Below are 19666 nucleotides of genomic sequence, written 5' to 3'. Positions count from 1 at the left end.
TTGTGGAGTTTGTAATGAATGTAGATGTAACACATATGAGAAAAATACCACAAAGGATGGGGTACTAGAACTATGATTTTGTAAGTTTCCTATGTTTTACATGGAGTATAATGTTAACTCTAAATGGACCATAAGTTAAAATTGCATGATGTCATCACACACACAAAAAAATGTAAAAAACTATATAGTTAAAAAGCCAATAGAGAAATTACAACAAAATACTAAAAAGTATTCAATTAACCCAAAAGGCAGCAAGAAAGGAGGAACAGAAGAACAAAAAATATGAGATACAAATAGAAAACAAATGGTAAAATAGCAGACCTAAATCTAACCATATAAATACTTACATTAAATTAAATGTAAATGGACTAAACACACCAATTAAAAGGCAGATTGTCAAGCTGGATAAAAAAACAAGACCCAATTACATGCTGTCTACAAAAGCCACATTATAAATACAAAAATAAAGATAGGTAAAAAACGGAGGGAACAGAAAGAGATATACCATAGAAACACTAGTTAGATGGAAATTAATCACACCATAGGCTTCAAGACAAGGAGTCTTACCAGAGATAAAGAGGGACAATTTATCATGACAATAGGAGTCAACTCATCATGATTAATACATGTGTATGTGCCTAATAGCAAAGTCTAGCAAACAAGACAAATTCTAGCAAACAATACCATTATCAACCAAGGTCCAAACCCTTCCCAGGTTATTTTATGAGGCTAATATAATCCTTACAACAGAACCCGACAAAGATAATACAAAAAATTGTAACACCAATATTCCTCATCCATACAGACATTAATATCCCTTAGAAAATATTTAAAAATCAAATTCAGTAACATATAAAAATAATAATACATCATAATATAGTGGAGTTTATCCCAGAAACACAAGGCTAATTTAACATTAGAAAAATCAATCACTGCAATTCACCACATTAACAGAATAAAAGAAAAATATGATACCCTTCATATGGGCAGAAAAAGCATGAAAAAATTCAACCACTATTCATGATAAAAACTCTCAGCAAACTAGAAATAGTACATCCTCAGTGTAATAAAAGGGGTATGCTAAGACCCAAAGCTAATATCATACTTATTTATGAAACACCAATACTTGCTTCTTAAGCTTTGAAACAAGTCAAGGATATCCCCTATCACCACTCCTATTCGACTTTGTATTGGAGGTCCTAGCCAGGATAATAAGGCAAGAAAAATAAACAAAAGGCATAACAGTTGGAAAGTAAAGAAGTAAAAGGAAAGTAAAGAAGAAGTAAAACTCTATTCACAGACAACATGACTGTTTACAAACAGAATTCGAATGAATGTACAAAACTTCGAGAACTAATAAATGAATCTTTGCAAGATCTCAAGACTCAAGGTCAATATACAAACAACTGTATTTCTATATACTAGAAAAAGATTTTTAAATTCCATTTACAGTAGCATCAAAACACAAACTGCAAGGAAAAATAAGAGCAAAATGGGCAACTTATAGCTTAAAAGATATTAAAGATTATGAATTGTAATCTATGGACCTTATTTTTTTTAAAAAAGATTCAACATCGTTATCAGGGTAATGCCCATCAAAACTGCACTTCACACATTAGGATGGTTATAACTAAAAAGTCAGATAATAAGTATCAGTGAGGAGGTAGAAAAATTGGAAACTTCATTCACTGCTGGTGGGAATATGAAATGGTGCGGCCACTTTGGAGAACAGTGTGGCAATTCCTCAAAATATTAAACATGGAATTACCAGGAACCAGCAATTCTACTCCTAGGTATATACCCAGGAGAAATGAACACATATGGAGGTATGAACACATATGCCCACACAAAAACTTGTACATAAATATTCACAGCAGCATTATATACAATAGCCCCAAAGTGGAAACAACCCAAATGGCCATCAACTGATGAATCCATACAATGGACTATTATTTGGTAATAAACAGGAATGAAGTACTGACACATGCTACAACATGGAAGAACCTTGAAAACATTGTACTGAGTGAAAGAAGCTAGTCACCAAAGACTATATATTGTATGATGCCATTTATATGAAATGCCCAGAACAAGCAAATCTATACAGACAGAAAGTAGATTAGTGGTTACCTAGGGCTGGGAGTGTGGAATGAGAAATAGAGAGTACTTGCTAATGGGTACAGATTTTTTTTTTTGGGGGGGGGGGGGGGGAAGGTGATGAAAATATTCTAAAATCGATTGAGGTGATAGCTGCACAATGCTCTATTTTGTATTGTGTTGGACATTTTCCAAATAAAGATTTTATAACCTCAAAGCAAAAAAATGAAAAACAAAAAAATAAAATCAACCCAAAACAACAGCCCTAGAATCGGCTGTGTCCACCATTAGTATAGATGTGAACTTAGGACTCGAATTCCTGCCAATCCACGATGGGTCTGCTGCTCTAAGGATCAGATGACATGTTAGTTCTGACCAAAGGTGGGCAGTCGGTCCACTGAGTTTACGGAGCCCAGGCAATCCCAAACACCATAAACCACTGTTAGTCAATACTCTTTAGATGCTTCAGGAATCTTAAAACCTCGCCAGAAAATATCAAGTATTGGTATTGTATTTACCTGGTGTTCACAGTGTTTGCAGACCATATTACTAGTAAGTCTTCCGTGGAAAGGATGCTGAGATTTCCAGTGATTGGACATGGGATGAGGTGCCCCTGGAACACAAAACACCTGGTGATATGCCACCCTCAGCCTGCGCTTTGACACCAACCTCAAAATTCACTCTCCTTTTTAGTATGTGGTAGCAACTCCCTCTTTAGAAAAAAACTGAAAAGTAAATTGAAAGGACTTTTCGTATTGACTTCCCTCAAAAAGACAACCCATTCCCTTCACAGGAGAATTTATACAGGTCTTAAATGTGGTTTCTGTATAATGGGTACAGCCACATTTAATAAAGGAATTTGTGTTTAACAACGTTTTTAGAAACATATGCTTAAAATGTTTGAGATGTCCAAAGAATACCATAAGGCAACATTCCATGAAGTGAAATAACCTTCCGAAATCATCAGAATAAGCAAGATATGGAAAACTTTAATTTTCAATTTTTATAGGATGGGGGTTACTGAAATAAACAGTGCAGTATGCTAGTAAAACACACAGGCCGTAGAGTCAGGCAGCCCTGGGCTCGGTCCTGGCTTTGCTTCTTATTAAGCTATATGACCTGGGAAGTCACTTCACCTTTGGAAGTCACTTCATCTCAGTTTGCGGGAATTGGGGTAATTATTGTCCCATTATCTCCAGTATCATCAGTTTCACAGAGCTGTTGTGACGTTTAAATGACATATTACAGTGCCTGGAACACAATATGGGCGAAAAGATAATTGTCTTATTACTACAAATATACAAAGGAATTGATGTGGTTTTTTTGTTGCTTTTTTTTGTTTTTGTTTTTTTGTTTTTAAGTTTAAATCTGAAGAAAACAACGATTTCCTTCTTAGGAGGATTGTGATCATTTGCAGTACAAGTTGGCTAGAGTGGAAATGCTGAGGACATGGCAGCTTCAGCTTAAGTTCCTCACAAGATTACTCCAAGAAGGTAAAAAGAAAACCCTTGTGTGAAGTAGAAATAAGTCCGTTTGGAGGAAACCAAGCAGGGCTAGAGTATGAGGAAACAATTCAAGATGTTCACCAAGGGAGCAATTTAAAGCTGTTTCCAAAACACAAGTTCCTTTGCAAATACACGCAGTTCAAGCCAGACTGGATGTCACCAGAAAAAAAATTTTAAGCAAATTATTGTCATATCTAAAAAGTACCCATCTTATGTGTTACAGTTCAATGGAAAATGACTACCTCTTGTGCGGCAGGTTATTTGTTTGGGAGTTATTTCTGACTGCTGCTGTAGGGGAAAGAAAAGAAACAGACTCAAAACCTACTGCCATCCGTTTATCACCCTCATCCCATTCCTAAATCTTACAAGTTTCTATGCTGACCTCACCACTAAAAATCAGCTTTTAACAAAGGTTTCTCAAAGTAGCCTGAACCATACTCCTTGGTTGGTTACTGTGCCTATTCCTTCATCAAATGCCATCAAAACACATTTCCTGTCTCCAGAATATTTCCCCCCTTTACTAGTTAACGTTTATCAACTTTTATAATGTTCCAGGGAAATGAGGATTCATTTAGCATTGACACGGCTCCTTGTTCCCCTGTATTAGATGGAGGGAAAACTATATTCTTTTGTCTCCAAGCCAACAACAAACTGCAGCAATGAATCATTTTAAAGGGCCTTCCCAATCACCAACTGCAAAGTTTGCAGTTTAAGACCCGCCCCAGCCCCACTGCTGATTTGTACTGACTCTCGTGCGCTTAAAGCTGTATAAAGATACTTGTGGTCCCTACACCCATTAAATATGCACAAACTCATTCAATGTATCGGAAATATTAATGGTTTACCTCCAGGGAATGCACATCAAACAAATGTGCGACCCGGGGCTGACGGTCCCGCTCATCCTCCAATGACGAGGTAATGACATGGAATAATTCGTGAGCATCCTGTCAAAGGGCAGAGCATTCTTCAGAGAGGCCTGAGGCGGCCACAGCAGCATCAGCACCATTCCCACGGGGACCACCGGGCAGCCCTCCTCCAGCTGTGGGCTGTGGGCAGGATTTGTTTTCCACCTTCTCGGGGCTCAGATAGTTAAATGGACACAGTCCCGTCCTAGACAGTTTCACAATCAAGACCCAGGACTGGGAGGCCCGAGGGGAGAGAGAAGGAAAGAAAGCTGGTGGGCTGCCTCCAGGCCAGCTTCTCTGAGCCTGTGTTAGCTTTATGGAGATGGCCCTGACCTCCACTCCGCCCGACTACTCCTTTTCTTTTTTTCATTGTGGTCAAATACACGTAACCTAGAACAGTCTGTAGGACTAAGTACAGTCACACTGTCGTGCTACCAAAAGCACCACCCATCTTCAGAATGTTTTTATCTTCCCAAACTGAAAGGCTGTACCCATGAAACAGGAGCCCCTCATTTCCCCCTCCCTCCAGCCCCGGGCAACCGCCATGCCACTTTCTGTCTCTGAATCTGACTACTCTAGGTACCTTATACAAGGAATCATACAATATTTGTCCTTTTGTGACTGGCTTATTTCACTTAGCATAATGTCTTCAAGGTTCATCCATGCTATAGCAGGCGTCAGAATTTCCTTCATTTTTAAGGCTGAATAATACTCCATTGTCTGTACGTGTATTCCATGGTGTACACACACACACACACACACACACACACACACACACACATTCCACTCATTTGCGGATGGACAGACACTTGGGTTACTTCCACCTTTTGGCTACTGCAAATACTGCTATGAACATGAGTGTACAAATACCTGTTTGAGTCCCTGCTTGAAATTCTTTCGGGTTTATATTCACAAGTGGAATTGCTGCATCACATGGCAGGGGACTACTCTTTAAGAATGAACTCAAACGCCCCTCTCTCAAAAAGCCAAAGCGGCCCCTCTTCTGGGATGGGCAGGTCTCTCCTCCCCTGAACTCTGACGACGCTGACCCTCTAGGCTTCTGCTCTTAGTGTCCCTCCACAGTCACGAGTGTGATCTTCTAAAGGCAAGTGACTCGACTCTTCCGCTTCCAACCTTCCAACGGCTCTCACTGCCAGAGTAAACCCCGCGCCCCCTTCTTAGCTAGCCTACCAACCCTGATAGGAGCCAGACCCTAGAAGTCTCCCTCCCTCACTATGCCCTACCCCTCTTTTCTGAAAATTGAGGTACCACTGGTTTATAACATTATGAGTTTCACGTGTAGAACATTATAATTCGCCATCTGTACAACTACAGCACGCTCACCACCAAGGTCTAATTTCCCAGGCCTCTTTTGGCTCCTGAATGCACCACGCTAATTCCCCTCTCGGGGACTGTCTGTCACGCACCCTTGCCTGAGGAGCTCTGCCCAGATCTTCACCGGGCTGATTCCTTCTCATCCTCCAGGTCTCCACCAAAATGGCATCTCCTCAAGGAGCCCCTCCCTCCCCAACCCTCCCCGACTTAACCCCACCCCTAGTCAATTCAACAGCAATCCTGCAGGCTCTCCCTCCAAAATACACCCTAACTCCCTGAGGACTCTCCATGTCTCCCCTGCCCCAACCCCAGTCAAAGCCACACCATCCTTGGCCTGGACATCTGCCTGGATAACTGCCTCCCACCTTCCCTCTCTGGTTCCATCTTGGCCCCTACAGTCCTTCCTGTACACAGCGACCAGCGTGGTCCCATTCAAACATACACCAGATCCCTGCTCGAAGCCTCTAGTGGCTCCCCAACCGCACACAGAGCAGAAGCCCAACACCTGCGATGGCCTCCCAGGCCCTGACGTCTGGGACCCCCGCTCCTCCACTGCTCTCCTCGCCCTGGCCCCAGCCCTGCTGGACTTCTCGCTGTCCTCCAAACACTGCACACTTGTCTCTGTCTCAGGCTTTTCACCTGGCTGGTTCCTCTGGAACACCCTGCACCCAGACATTCATAGGCCTTACTTCTTTTTAGGCCTCAGGTCTCAGCCAAGACCTCAGGTCTTCTGAAAAGCCTTGCCCGTCTATAGCGGTCTCCCAATTGCTTTTCTCTGACCCCAGGTCCCAGGCCCCCACATTCACACTTTGTCACGCCCTGTTTGTTTTACGATTATTAGCGCATCTTGAAGTTACCTGTTTCCTGTCTACAGCCTCACTTGCATGTGAGCTCCCTGAGAGCAGGGACGCTGTCCTGCCCCAGGCAGGCATTCAATACGTATTGGTGGCATGTATAAATGAATCCCCTCCTAGGCTACGAACAGCACTTAGCAAGAGAGTGATAGAGATTCAAAGAGAAATAAGGCAAGGCTCTTGCTCTCAGAGACTCACAATCCAGCCACAGATGTAGCAGCCCAGCTATTACTTAGCAGCACAATGCTACAGCCCTATTATGGCCAATGAGCCACAGGGGACAGAGAGGGAATCGGCTCTACCTGGGAGGCTCAGGGAGCCTCAAACACAGGCATCTGGACCAACCCTTGAAGCAATGAGCAGGGCTTCACCATGGAGAAAAATCCCAAGACAGGATGGAGTCAGATCCAAACCCTATTCTGTCACAGTCAGCTACTTGGCCTTGAGAAAAAAAATCGTATGGCAGAAGAGGCTGGAGCTGACGTGGGCACTTTAGCACCAGATTGGTTCGAATCCTGGCTCTGCCACTGAAAGAGCTATGTGACTTTGGGCAAATCACTTCCCGTCTCTGGCTCTCAGTGTGCTCATCTGCAAAACGAGCATAGTAACAGGAACTCCTTACAGGACTGCTGCGCGGGTGAAATCAGTAATTCCCACGAGGGAAGCCCTTAGCCCAGTGCCTCTCCCATAGTTCTACCTGCAGACACTGAAAAGCGGTTGATAGTGGAAGCCTATTGGCTGCTATTGGCTGACTGGATGAATAGTAACGGAGATGAGGCCCCAGGCGGTGCTCTGGATGCCTTCCAAGAGGACAGACACGCTCGCCTCTCTTCCACCCACACTAACGCACTACCTGGCTCAGTGACTGCTGTGAGCCGTAGATGCTTAGGGAGTAACTGGGCTTTAAGTGGGTCCTTGACAGAAGAGCAGGGCTTAGGAAACGCAGCTGATGTCCTTGGTGACTGAATCTCAGTCACTCTCACTTTAGACAAATGAAAAACATTTTGGCTAAATCATTCCAGTTACAGCAGGATTTAAAAAGGATTTTCTAAATGGAAAAAACATTTCAACACACAATAGATGAATCGAGATGCATGGTAAGAAAGTATAGGTATCATCCATGTCATGTTTTAAAAAGACGTATGCATGGCTTCAGATTAAAGGGGAAACAGAGATAATCTTTAAAAATGAGAGGTGCTAGAAAGACTTCCCACCTCATTTTTCAGAGCTTTGAAATGCTTTGCATTTCAGCCCCACCGTTTTGGGAGCCCAAAGGCCGTCTCCCATTGCTCTGGTCCAGTATCTGGACGGTGGAAGCAGAAGCAGCCAACACAAAACTGGACAAGGCCGTTCTGGGAATTCGGCTCGTGAGGACACACCCGAACCCCACCGGACGCTACATTTTCTGTCCTTAGATCTTCACCCTCTCAGTCTTAGCCTCAGACCTGCCATTGGTAATAGTGGTCTGGGGAGGAGGAGGGTGGCCGGGACCAAAGAAGACAGGGAATCTGGCGTTGTGGAAAGGAGGTGGAAGTGGCTGGAAGATAGCCCTCAGGATGCACAGGACACCTGCTCTCAGTCTGGGGCCACTTTAAGGCAGCCTCTGAAGACATTTTTTTCTTCTTTTTTAAATGAGGGTGTGATCCAAAAAAGGGTCTCGCCTGACCCTCTGGGCCTCTAAGGTGAAGCCACCTGCCTCTCTCTAAAGGACTCAAGTGTCCCCATCATCCACTGACGTGCCACATCATTCAAGAACTACAGATTTTTGTTCTTTGGAACCTGTGTTTATGCCCTGTTCTGCTAATCATCCTTCCATCCATCAGGTGAAACAGAGCTGTATTTCTCCTCTAGTCATGAAAGCAGGAACAAAGCTCATAATCTAGCCCAGAACGTGGAGGCTGCCTAAAATGTCACAGGAATGTACACCCAGGCCAGGCAACTGCAAGGTCAATACTGGCATTTATTCTTCCCGCTGCAGCAATGCAGCTGTTTTGCAGCCATCATTGTAAGCTCAGACCCCAGCTCGTTAGGGGGAAGCATTCTCCAAGTAAATCTGTTTTGAATGTTGTGTTCACCTGTTCCTCAAATGAAGAGATCTGCCATCTGTACATTCTTAAGACATCCAACAAGCAGCTTGCATCCAAGACCTCATCATCAGTTATTTCTTGGCAGGATAAAGCTGGAAACAAAAAAGGTGACACAATTATTAAACTCACCAGTGTTAACAACTAACCAGAAAACCTGCACCACTCGGACTATCAAAGCTAATGAAGAATTTAAGAATTATAAAATTCATCTTGGAATTATAGCTCTTTCACTATTCTTCTTTGTAACCTTACCCAATGCTTAGTATATTATTCGGCACTTTGTGTTTGTTGAATGAAAGTAATTTTTCATAAGGCCACAGCATTTAAATGAAATAATTGATTTTCAGTGATTTGAATTATCATCATCAATATAAATTTATTGTTGCAAGATTCTTATTGAATAAAATGATCTAAACTCACAACTCTCAGGGGTGAGAGGACCCTTAAGCATTCATCTAGTCCAACCCTACATGCAGTGCTTAACTCCTCTCCACGGGGCTCTCTCTTGTGGCCATAAGGCCTTCACTTGTACATCTGTCTGCATGAGTTTCCGATTATCATAAAACATCAAGGTACATGTGGCAGCTGAATGGGTCTGGTGAATGGTTTACTTTTCAATCATAAGTAGAACCAAGCCTAATAAAAATAAATAAAAGTTTGATGGGCTTATGAATTTATAATTACATCTAGAGCAGGGTTGGTAAACATTTTAGGTTTCACGGATCATTGTTGCAACTCTGCCATTCTAACACAAAAGCAGCCATAGATAATACTAAACAAATGGGCATGGCTGTGTTTCAATAAAACTTTATTTAAATAACAGGTAGTGGGCCAGATTTGGCCCATGGGCCAGAGTTTGCTGATTCCTGATCTTGACCATCCCCCATCTCATTGTGTGTTACACTGGACCAGAGTACGAGAGACAAAAAATATAGGGGCCTGTCATCTCAGCACAGTTTATGGCAGTTCCAATTCCCCAGGTAAACTAAGCGAGGCTGTTTCTTCTCTTTGATTTGCAGTCAGTGAACTTGAAGGATTCCTTTGAATACTTTAGGCTCTGAAGGTTCTGAATACTGCCACCCACAACCTGTCTGAACATGGTCTGTGACTTTGTGAGTGGTGGCGACCTGTGGAGAAGTAGCAGCCCTGGCAGCCAGTGCTGAGAAGGCCCGAGGCTTGTCTTATCAGGCAAATATCACCTGAGGTCTGACCTTTACCCTCCAGAACAAAGGGAGCACAAAAGGAAAGAAACTATACCTTCCCTCTTCCTCCTATATCCATCAAGCCGCCCTGTTAGCTTTTTCCTTCCCAAGGAAAATTTTAATGTCCCCTTTAGCCCAATTTTGCCTACAATGCTGTGGGGCAATTTGGCAATGTCTACTAATTTTCATATCCTATAATGCAGCAATTTCACTTTCTTAGGATCTACCGTAGGGAAATACCGTGTTTCCCCGAAAATAAGACTTAGCCGGATAATCAGCTCTAATGCAACTTTTGGAGCAAAAACTAATATAAGACCTGGTATAATATATTATATTATATTATATTATATTATATTATATTATATTATATTATATTATATTATATTATATTATATTATATTATATTATATTATATTATATTATATTATATTCCCGGTCTTATATTATAGTAAAATAAGACCGGATCTTATTTTAATGTCTGGCTAGGTCTTAAATTTGGGGAAATGGCTAATAAACACATGAAAAGATGGTTAACATTACTTTTCATTAGGGAAACGCAAATCAAAACCAAAGATATCACTTCACACCCATTAGGAAGGCTATTAGCAAAAAGACAGACAATAACAAGTGCTGGTGAGGATGCGGAGAATTGGAACACTTTGTGCACTGCTGGTGGGAATGTTAAGATGGCACAGCCGCTATGGAAAACAGTATGGTGGTTCCTCATAAAATTAGACAGAATTACCATTTGATCCAGCAAGTCTACCTCTGGGCATACACCCAAAACAATGAAATGCAGGGACTTGAAGAGAAACGTGTACAGCAATGTTTAAAGCAGAATTGTTCACAATAGCCCAAACATGAAAACCCAAATGTCCACGGACTTATGAATGGATAAACAAAATGTGGCATATCTATACACACACAATCGAATATTATTCATATTCAGCCTTAAAAAGGAAAGAAATTCTGACACATGCTACAAGGTGGATGAACCTGGAAGACATTATGCTAAGTGAAATAAGCCAGACACAAGAGGACAAATATTGCATGATTCCACATAAATGAGGTACACAGTCAATCAGATTCATAGAGACAGACAGAATCGTGGTTACGGCAGTCTAGGGGTAACAGAAAATGGGGAGTTGTTTAATGGATACAGAGTTTCGATATGGGATGATGGAAAAGTTCTGGAGATGAAGAGTGACTATTATGGTTGCAGAACAAAGTGACTGTACTTATTGGTAGAGAATTATATACTGAAAAATGGTTAAGATGGTAAATTTTGTGTTATGGATGATTTATCAATTTTTTTTAAATAGGCAAAGGATATGAGCAAGCAATTCACAGAAGACAACATCTATAAGGCCAATAAACTCACAAAAAGAAAGACAAATGAAAGAGGTAGAGCTGACATGTACTGAACTGGACATTTCTCTAGGGCATATAATGTTACTTGGTTACGAAAAAACATAAATAATATGTAATTCCTGTGGGTACTTAGAAAACCGTCTGGAAGGATATACTTACATCTTACTTTGGGGGAGGAAGGAGAGAAACAGGATTGCGGTAGTAATGATAAAGCGGTTTTTAGCCTTATCTATAATGCTTTCATTTTTTTACAAGGAGAATTTATTTATGCACTACTTGTATAACTAAAATTATTTCTAAAAGTCAAAATAAAAGACACTGAAAGCAGACGCAGAGAAGGGAGTGTATACTCTAGGTGCAGTGGACCACGGGAGCCTCTGCTTCCCAGCATTGGGTTGTAAGTGGGCAAAGGGGAGATGGGAGTGCTGAGATCATGATCAGAACAACTCTTTTTTTTTTAACTTTTATTTATTTTAAGTGTGTTTTTCCAGGACCCATCAGCTCCAAGTCAAGCAGTTGTCTCAATCTAGTTGTGGAGGGCGCAGCTCACACTGGCCAATGTGGGGATCGAACCAGCAACTCTGGCATCGCACTCTAACCAACTGAGTTAACTGGCCGCCCCATGGGCAGGACAACTCCTGAACCTGAGTCATAACAGCTATGTGGACATTTCAGCTTCTCACAAGTCTTTGGAATGGTGTTTTTCTTAGAACAGAGGAGTAGAAGAAATTCTTTTCAAACTGCCTCTTGACAGACCTGCAGAACTTGCTTCATAAAGATTTCTGTGTCAAGCTGAGATCACATGGGAAAATACCTCAGTGAAGCAATATTTAGCTGAGTGTTTTAGATCCGATTATTTTTTTCTGACTGTGAGAATAATATACGCTTACTGTTGGGAGTTTTAGAAATATAGTTGTGTGGGGTTTTGTCTTTTTTTAAAAAATGTTTTCAAACCAGCAACTGCACAATACCAAAATGGCCACGGCTAACATTTAGTCTTTTTCTGTCCAGTCTAGCTGTAGAAGTTTTTGCTTCACTGAAGTCAATTATATCATACTTTGTATCCTGCTCTTTTAAACTTAATAATATAGCCTATGCCCTCTCCCAAATTAAAAACAAAACAAAACAAAAAAAACTTCACAAAGATGTACTGTTCCATTGATTGCTTAATCATCCTACTGTTGGACAACCACATTTTTTTCTTTCTTTTCCCCCATTATAACTAGATATTGGAGATCTTTGTGCCTTTAACAGCATTTCCCAAACTGCATTCTCTGGAATGTCCTCAGGATGGTAACAAATGCTGCGTGTGTGTGTGTGTGTGTGGGGGGGGAACCAGTTCTACAGTTAAAATAGTGGTTTAAAAATGAAGTTAGATCAGCGACTTCTTAAAATTCCATGTATATTGTGACTCTCCAAGCTCGGGGCTAGTATCCAGCCATTCCCAAACTTGTTTGCTCTTAGAACTTCAGGCCAGTGTAAATGACAGTCCACGTTTCTAACTATTTCTGTTAAGACAGACTCCCAGACAAGGCATTACTAGGTCAAATGGCACTGAGCATTTGGCAAGCTATTACTGTGTCGTTGCAAACTCCTTTCCTGAAAGGATGCCCTAAGTTACACCCACTCTGATGTGTGCGAACATGTCACCCAACAGCTGGTCATGACCATCGAACTGTTTTTCAATCTTTGCTGACAGGCAAGAACATGGTGCCTCATGATTATTTTATTTATATTTCTTTGATGATGGTCAAGTTGAATATTTGAGTATTTGTTAGATACTTTGTGTTTATCGAAATACAATTTGTAGTATTTCTCTTGCAAATTACCTTACTTTCTAGGCTAAGATACTTTTTTTTTTAAAAAAAGTTAATGTTTTTGAAACCAGAGTATTCTTATAATCAAAATGGTTATGTCACAGTGGATTTTCTTCTTTCCCTAAAAAGCTGTAACTAAACTGACAATTTTTAAAATAGAGGGTTATATCTTTGATTTTCGAAAACTAGCTGTTTGTATCTATTGGGCTCTTAGTGTTTTTTTTCATAATCCGTAGATGATGTTTTTCTAAACAGAGGCTATTAACCCTTTGCCTGCCATCTGGGCAGCTGCTTGGGAAACGCACACAATCCCCTTTAAATTCCCAGCTAGATACCTTTCAGAAGGTGCAACAGTGTTAAGGATAAATACTGGTGTGGCGGGGGCTCCTTCTGATCCCGGGTATACTGGGTGGTGAACTCTTCCAGCCACTTGATGAAAGCAGGGCAGGCAGACAATCCTTGCAGCAGGGAGTTCAGAAAGCAGGTGTTCCCCAAGTTGACAAGGCCAGGCACAAGCCCTAGAAAGAGGGGGGTGAGAAATGAGAGAGCAGCACATTATATTGGACCAACTCTTTTTTTCTCTCCCATTAGCGAGTTTCTGCACCAGGGCCTTGCATTTGAAATCCCAACGTGAGAAAGTCCTTATCCAGAGATCCAGGGGCCGGGCATTTTGACCATGCTGAGGCCCAGTCCTAGTACTGCTCCTTTAGGACACTGTAGGGACAGAAGGACAGGTCCCCGTCCTGTGTAACTTTTGAAACCTACCACGATGTCTGGCACAGTTTGGTTTACACTGAATGTACCAAAAAACCACTTAGTAACGTCTCTTTCTTTCTCTCTCTCATTCAGTTCCCTCTCTCTCTCCCCTTTAAGAAGAAAGCATTGTTTCTCAAAACAGAAGAAAACAATTGTTCTGTTGTTGCTTTCCAGGACAATGATTTTGTTCTTACCATCAGTGGGAAAGACTCCACTATGGCAACTCTGCTCAGTCTTTCTGCAGAGATCAACAAAATACTTCCCTCTTCTGTCGAAATTTTTTAAAACGTTTTATTATGAAAGTTCTCAAACATGTACAAAATAAGAGAGGATATATAATAAACCCTAATTATAACCACCCCCAGATTTAACAATGATCAATATTTTGCTACATCTATTACCCACATCCCCCCCTTTTTTTGGCAAACTTTTTATCAATATAAGTAGAGCAACATTCACAAAAGGGGGTATTTTTAAAAATTGGAAATAGATTTGGGGGTTAATGAAGAAACTAACTTGAAACATTTACTAGTGACTATCAGCTAGTCAGTGAAATCACAAATGCATCAAACAACCGGTCGATTGTACTAGTGAAAAACACAATTGCCATGTTAATGAGAACATAGACAATTAAGCTACTTGAAATTATTCATTACAAAGAATGTCACAAATTCAAGACTTTAAGGGAGGTGAATCTTTTTACAACAGGGTAGAAAATAATGAGTCATTAAAATTAACTTCTGCTTAAAAGAAAGTACTGTTCAAAAACTGAGGCTACGAGAGAACCAAAAATGCCTCCCCTTTTTGTACTGTTTTTGGACAATAATGGTTCAGGTCAAGTCTACCGACCATGATGCAATGGCCTCATTCTTACCTTTTCTACGCTTCTTTCTTTCCGTAATGGGACCCCAAATAACATATATTCCTGCTGCAAGAGCAGCAGCAATTCCACCTATAACACCCCAGTTCTTCATGACTTTATATCTAAAAAAGAAAAATAAGTTTACTATCTTCCATGATCACAAACACAGTATGTACATAGACAGATATAAGTACTTAGAAATAACATTTCATCAAAATAACCCACTGGCCTACCAAATACCTACTTTTCAAGTTAAAGTAGTATATAGTAATATACATAGGATTATGTCTTGAAAATCAGCACATTTAGACATCAGGATTTAAAATCGAAGGGCACAACATTCCAAAAGTCCCATCTCACTCAGAGAAGCCAGGCTTTTCCTTCTACTCTGCCTCTCGCTCCGCCTCCACACTGGCTGCCACCCCAGTCATGCTCTTACCCCAGGACCTTTGCACTGCTGTTCCCTCGGCCTGGTATGCTCTTCCCCCAGATCGCTACTTGGCTCACTCCTCACCTCCCCTTCACTTCTAACTAACCTTTAGAACCTGCACTCCTGGCCCCTTTTACGGGCTTCTACGTACTTTTTCTTTTTACCATAGCACTTACCACCTTCTAACGTAATATTCATTATTCACTAATTGATTGTCTGTCTCTTTCAACTGGAATGCAAAGTCTCCAAGGACAGGGATCTTTGTTTATGTTACTCACTGACATATCCCAAGTGTCTACATCATGCCTGGCACATTGTAGATACTCAATAATATTTACTGAATGATTGGGTACTGGGGAAAACATACAGAAATGGATTTATCTTTCAGATTATTAAATGAGGAGGGGGCAGCACATAATAGTATACAAAGATCTAAGTATTTGTGAAATTAAAGAGTCTTAATTTTAGGCTTGACTTGAACACTGAAGTTACTCTTTTACTGCAAATGAAGAAATTGCACCAGCAATTTAAAACACGGTTTTATACAAAGTTACATATGTCCACTGACTAAAGCAAACCATATGTTAGATATGTATGTATATACACGTGTGTGTAATATGTTCATATCCCAATATTTAGATCATGTGAAAATTGTTTTGATCTCAGCTCAGTCAACATTAACTCACAGAGTCACTGGTAATACCAGTGACTCTATCTTACAACTACCACCAGTTTCCTAGTGTCGTAACTGACATGATGCTAACTGAATTTCAAATAAATCTTTGTTCTCCCAAGACAGAGTCAATAGCCCACAGCACTTGGTTAAGAAAGTGGAATCACATTAATCTGGTTCAATCTTGGCTTTGCTATTCTCTAGGACATCATTTCACCCGCTAAGCCTCAGCTTTCTCATCTGTACAATGGGGACAATCGTGAGACCTACCTCATAGGGTTGTTGTGAGGATTAAATAAGTGCTAATGCATAGGGTGGTACATAGTAAGAGCTCTGCAAATGCTAGCGGCTATGATGATTGAGTATTATAATCTCAGTTTCATTCCTGAAATTTCTTAATGCATCGTTGTGCTGACTTTTACACAATAGGTGCATTCACAAAAGTGCCTGGAAAGGTTAAAAAGGGCCATCACCGAAAGGCTAAAGCAGTGTACATATGCTCTTAAATCCCCTAATCAAACACTAATATTTCTACCGCAGGCACTGTGATCATCTTAGCTCATCCTCAAAACAATCCCACACAGGTAGGTTCCTTTATCATCTCCATTTTTATAGGTGAGGAAACTAAAAGAGGCAGCCAACTTGGTCAAAGTGGGTGAGGCAGCGTGGATCTGAACTGTTATGTCCATCCGACTACCAAGTCTGTGCTTATAAACACAAAGCTTACAAGGGAAACTGAAAAACAGAGTGTCAAAAGGGTGGGAGAGAGGGCTTGCCCACATCCTTAGCAGAGCATGCACAAAAACACCCCAAGGGTGAGTGGTGATTGTGGAAATGCCATTTCTCTGCAAAATGACAACATGAGGAGAGTAATGCAGCTTGGGAATAAAAACATCTCGCTTCTCCCCCCAGTTCTGCTATCAGGTCAGCTGTAGGCCCATACACGAGGCCATCTCAAGGCCTTCTTCCCATCTACAGAATGGGGGCACAGGACAGGATAGCCACCGACAGCTTCCAGCCCTGGGATAATAAGTTCTTTATTTTTTGTTTGTTTGTTTGTTTGTTTGTTTGTTTGTTTGTTTGTTTGAAGGGGAACAGGACTTTTTTGTTGGGGAACAGTGTGTACTTCCAGGACTTTTTTCAAGTCAAGTTGTTGTCCTTTCAATCTTAGTTGTGGAGGGCGCCGCTCAGCTCCAGGTCCAGTTGCCCTTGTTAGTTGCAGGGGGCACAGCCCACCATCCCTTGCGGGAGTCCAACGGGGCAACCTTGTGGTTGAGAGGATGCACTCCAACCAACTGAGCCATCTGGTACTGGCCCATGTGGGAATGGTACCGGCAGCCTTCGGAGTTAGGAGCACTGGAGCTCCAACCGCCTGAGCCACCGGGCCGGTCTGGATAATAAGTCCTTTAGACCTACTCCAGTTCCAAAGGAAGGAAGCTGTCCTGAACAACAGGTCTCAGTCATTTAGGGACAGTAATAGAGATGCAGTGCTCAGCTCTGAAGCCCGAAGCCCATGGGAGGGAAGATAAGAGGAGGGAAACAGGGGCCTCGACAGGACTGGGGACAATACTATTGGGCGGGTCCAATACTATTGGGGGGAGGAGCCTTAGCAGGACTGGGAGCTTTAGCAGGTAAGGGGGTCCTGATTGGTTTAACCCTTGCAAGATAATAAGTCCCTAATCAGGTTGGGGATCCAGACAGAATAGGGGATCCCTGGCATAACTGGGGCACGGGGACTGACAGAAATAGGGGGGCTGACAAAATAGGAGGGGAGGGCGAGTGCTAGCAAGCCCCAGGCACTTTACAGGATTGAGAACCATGGCAGGACTGGCAAGCTTGACAAGGCTGGGGAATCCTGGCAGGCCAGGAACTGACACGACTCGGAGCCCATAAGGATTGGGGGTATCCGCAGAGGATTAAGGGGTCCTGGAAAGCCTGCGAAGCCCTGAGAGGTCCGCGGGGCACTGACAGATTTCGGGGCCTTGACCAGCCTGAGGCTCCCTGGAAGTTTGGGGGACAATGTCAGGACTGGAGGAGGCACTGGCAGGCGGGAGTGGGGGACACGGATAGAATTTGGGGCGCTAGCAGAACTGGGGAGTGCAGACAGAATTGGTTTTGCCAAAGACCTGCAAGCCCTAGAAGCCCGTCGTCCCTCCTGCCTCCGGGGCTGGGCCTCCAGCCCTGCGGAACGCAGAACCCCCAGAATGTTTACTCCGGCCCTGGGGACCCTGACTAGGGTGTGAAAAGGCCACCAAAGGCCCAGGCTGGGGACCCCGCTCCGGGCCTCTCCGGCCGCCCCGCCCCCGAAAGCTCACCTGACTGCCGCCCCGGTCCGCAGGAAACGCTGGATGGCTCTGTCGGCCGCGCTCACCGCCGCCTGGGCTCGGGAGCTCAGCATTGCGGCCCCGCGGGAGGCCCGCCGCCGCCGCCACCCACGCCGCTACCGCGGCTGACTGACAGAAGTCGCCTAATGCTCCCGAGGCCGCGGAACCCGCGGTTAAAGAACCAGCAACTCGGGGGAAGGTAGGCCGAAGGACGGGCTCCCGGGAGGACCGGAAGCCGCCGTCGCCGGAGAGGAAAAGCCGATGGACCATGTTCTTGTCCCCCTCTCCCCCGCTCCCTCCCCCCAGCTTAGCAATGGGGTAAAGGAATTCCTACGGCCCGGGGCCTCTTTGGTTTCAGGGTTTGCCAGGGCTCTATTCATAAATACAGATACCCCACTTCCAGGAAGGACCATGTCATTTTTATTTTTTGGTATGAAGAGGGCGCCCCTGCTCTAAAGAGGCATCAGGCCTCGGACAGCATTAGTTATTGTCGTCAGAGTGGAAATAGGTTGCAGAGGAACGGCCTTTAATGAGCATGTGGTCCATCTCTGACGGCATCAGTAGTAAAACGCAGGGCTTTAATAACAGCCATCAAACGTATTGTTTACTTAGGTGCATTGCTAAGCACGTCACATGCATTATTCATTCACAATCCTCACACCAACCTTAACATTACCCACATTTTACATCCCAGGGAACCAAAGAAGTTTAAAGAAGTAGTAAGTCTTTTGACACATCTTGTAATTGGTGGAAACAAGATTGGCAATCAAGCCTGTGTCTCCAGAATAGTGCTGTTCAATAGAAATGTAACGAAGACCACATTTTAAATTTTCTAGCAGCCACATTAAAATAACAACAGATAGAATTAGTTTTGTCAGTATCCTTTACTTGACCTAATATGTCCAAAATGTTGTCATTTCTATGTAAACATCAATGAGATAGTTTAGATTATTATTATTATTATTATTATTATTATGTATTAAGTACATTTCATTTGGACCAGCCATTTTTCATGTACTCAATAGCCACATTTGGTCATAGCCACATTGGACAGCACAACATATAAGGCATTAAAGCCAGAAAGAATTTGCCCTCCCTATTAATCGCTTTCCCCAACTGCAGAGCAAACAGTTGCAACTATTTTAACACAGAAATCAATGTTTTAACTCAGTGGTTCTCAAAGGTCTTGGTCAAAGGACCTGTTGGTATGCTAAAAAAATTATTGAGAGCTTTTGTTTATGTGGGTTATGTCTAAATATACTATTAGAAATTAAAATTAAGAAATAACTTTTGGGTAATTTCAATTTGAAGTATAATTTGCACAGTAAAATTCACCTAGTTTTAGTGTATAGTTCTGTGCATTTTGGCAAATGCATAGTCATGTAACCATTACCACAATCAAGATATAGAATCACATCCACCCCTAAAATATTACCTGGTCCCTTTGTAGT

At 42.4% G+C, this 19666-nt stretch overlaps 1 protein-coding gene across 3 annotated transcripts in view; it reads right to left on the bottom strand.

Annotated features, from left to right (window-relative positions):
• Positions 1-18427, bottom strand: part of USP30 (ubiquitin specific peptidase 30) — a 28332-nt gene extending 9905 nt beyond the window's left edge. Inside the window, exons 1-7 of one of the 3 annotated variants that reach the window (XM_019757498.3) lie at positions 18207-18427; positions 14801-14910; positions 13506-13688; positions 8769-8872; positions 4445-4543; positions 3842-3887; positions 2613-2707 (exon numbers count right to left, since the gene is read on the bottom strand). In XM_019757498.3, coding sequence (XP_019613057.2) covers positions 2613-2707; positions 3842-3887; positions 4445-4543; positions 8769-8872; positions 13506-13688; positions 14801-14910; positions 18207-18289 — 720 coding nt within the window. In that variant the 5' untranslated portion in view covers positions 18290-18427. The remainder of the gene's footprint in view (positions 1-2612; positions 2708-3841; positions 3888-4444; positions 4544-8768; positions 8873-13505; positions 13689-14800; positions 14911-18206) is intronic. The other 2 variants (XM_074321063.2, XM_019757499.3) reach the window with 2 other exon arrangements.
• Between the last annotated feature and the right edge of the window lie 1239 nt (positions 18428-19666).

Source organism: Rhinolophus sinicus, chromosome 9 (assembly GCF_057876585.1).
Source record: "Rhinolophus sinicus isolate RSI-liver-muscle chromosome 9, RSI-T2T, whole genome shotgun sequence".
NCBI classification, from domain to species: Eukaryota; Metazoa; Chordata; class Mammalia; order Chiroptera; family Rhinolophidae; genus Rhinolophus; species Rhinolophus sinicus.
The sequence above is the reverse complement of the archived record's forward strand: the minus strand, read 5'-3'. Positions and strand labels throughout refer to the sequence as shown.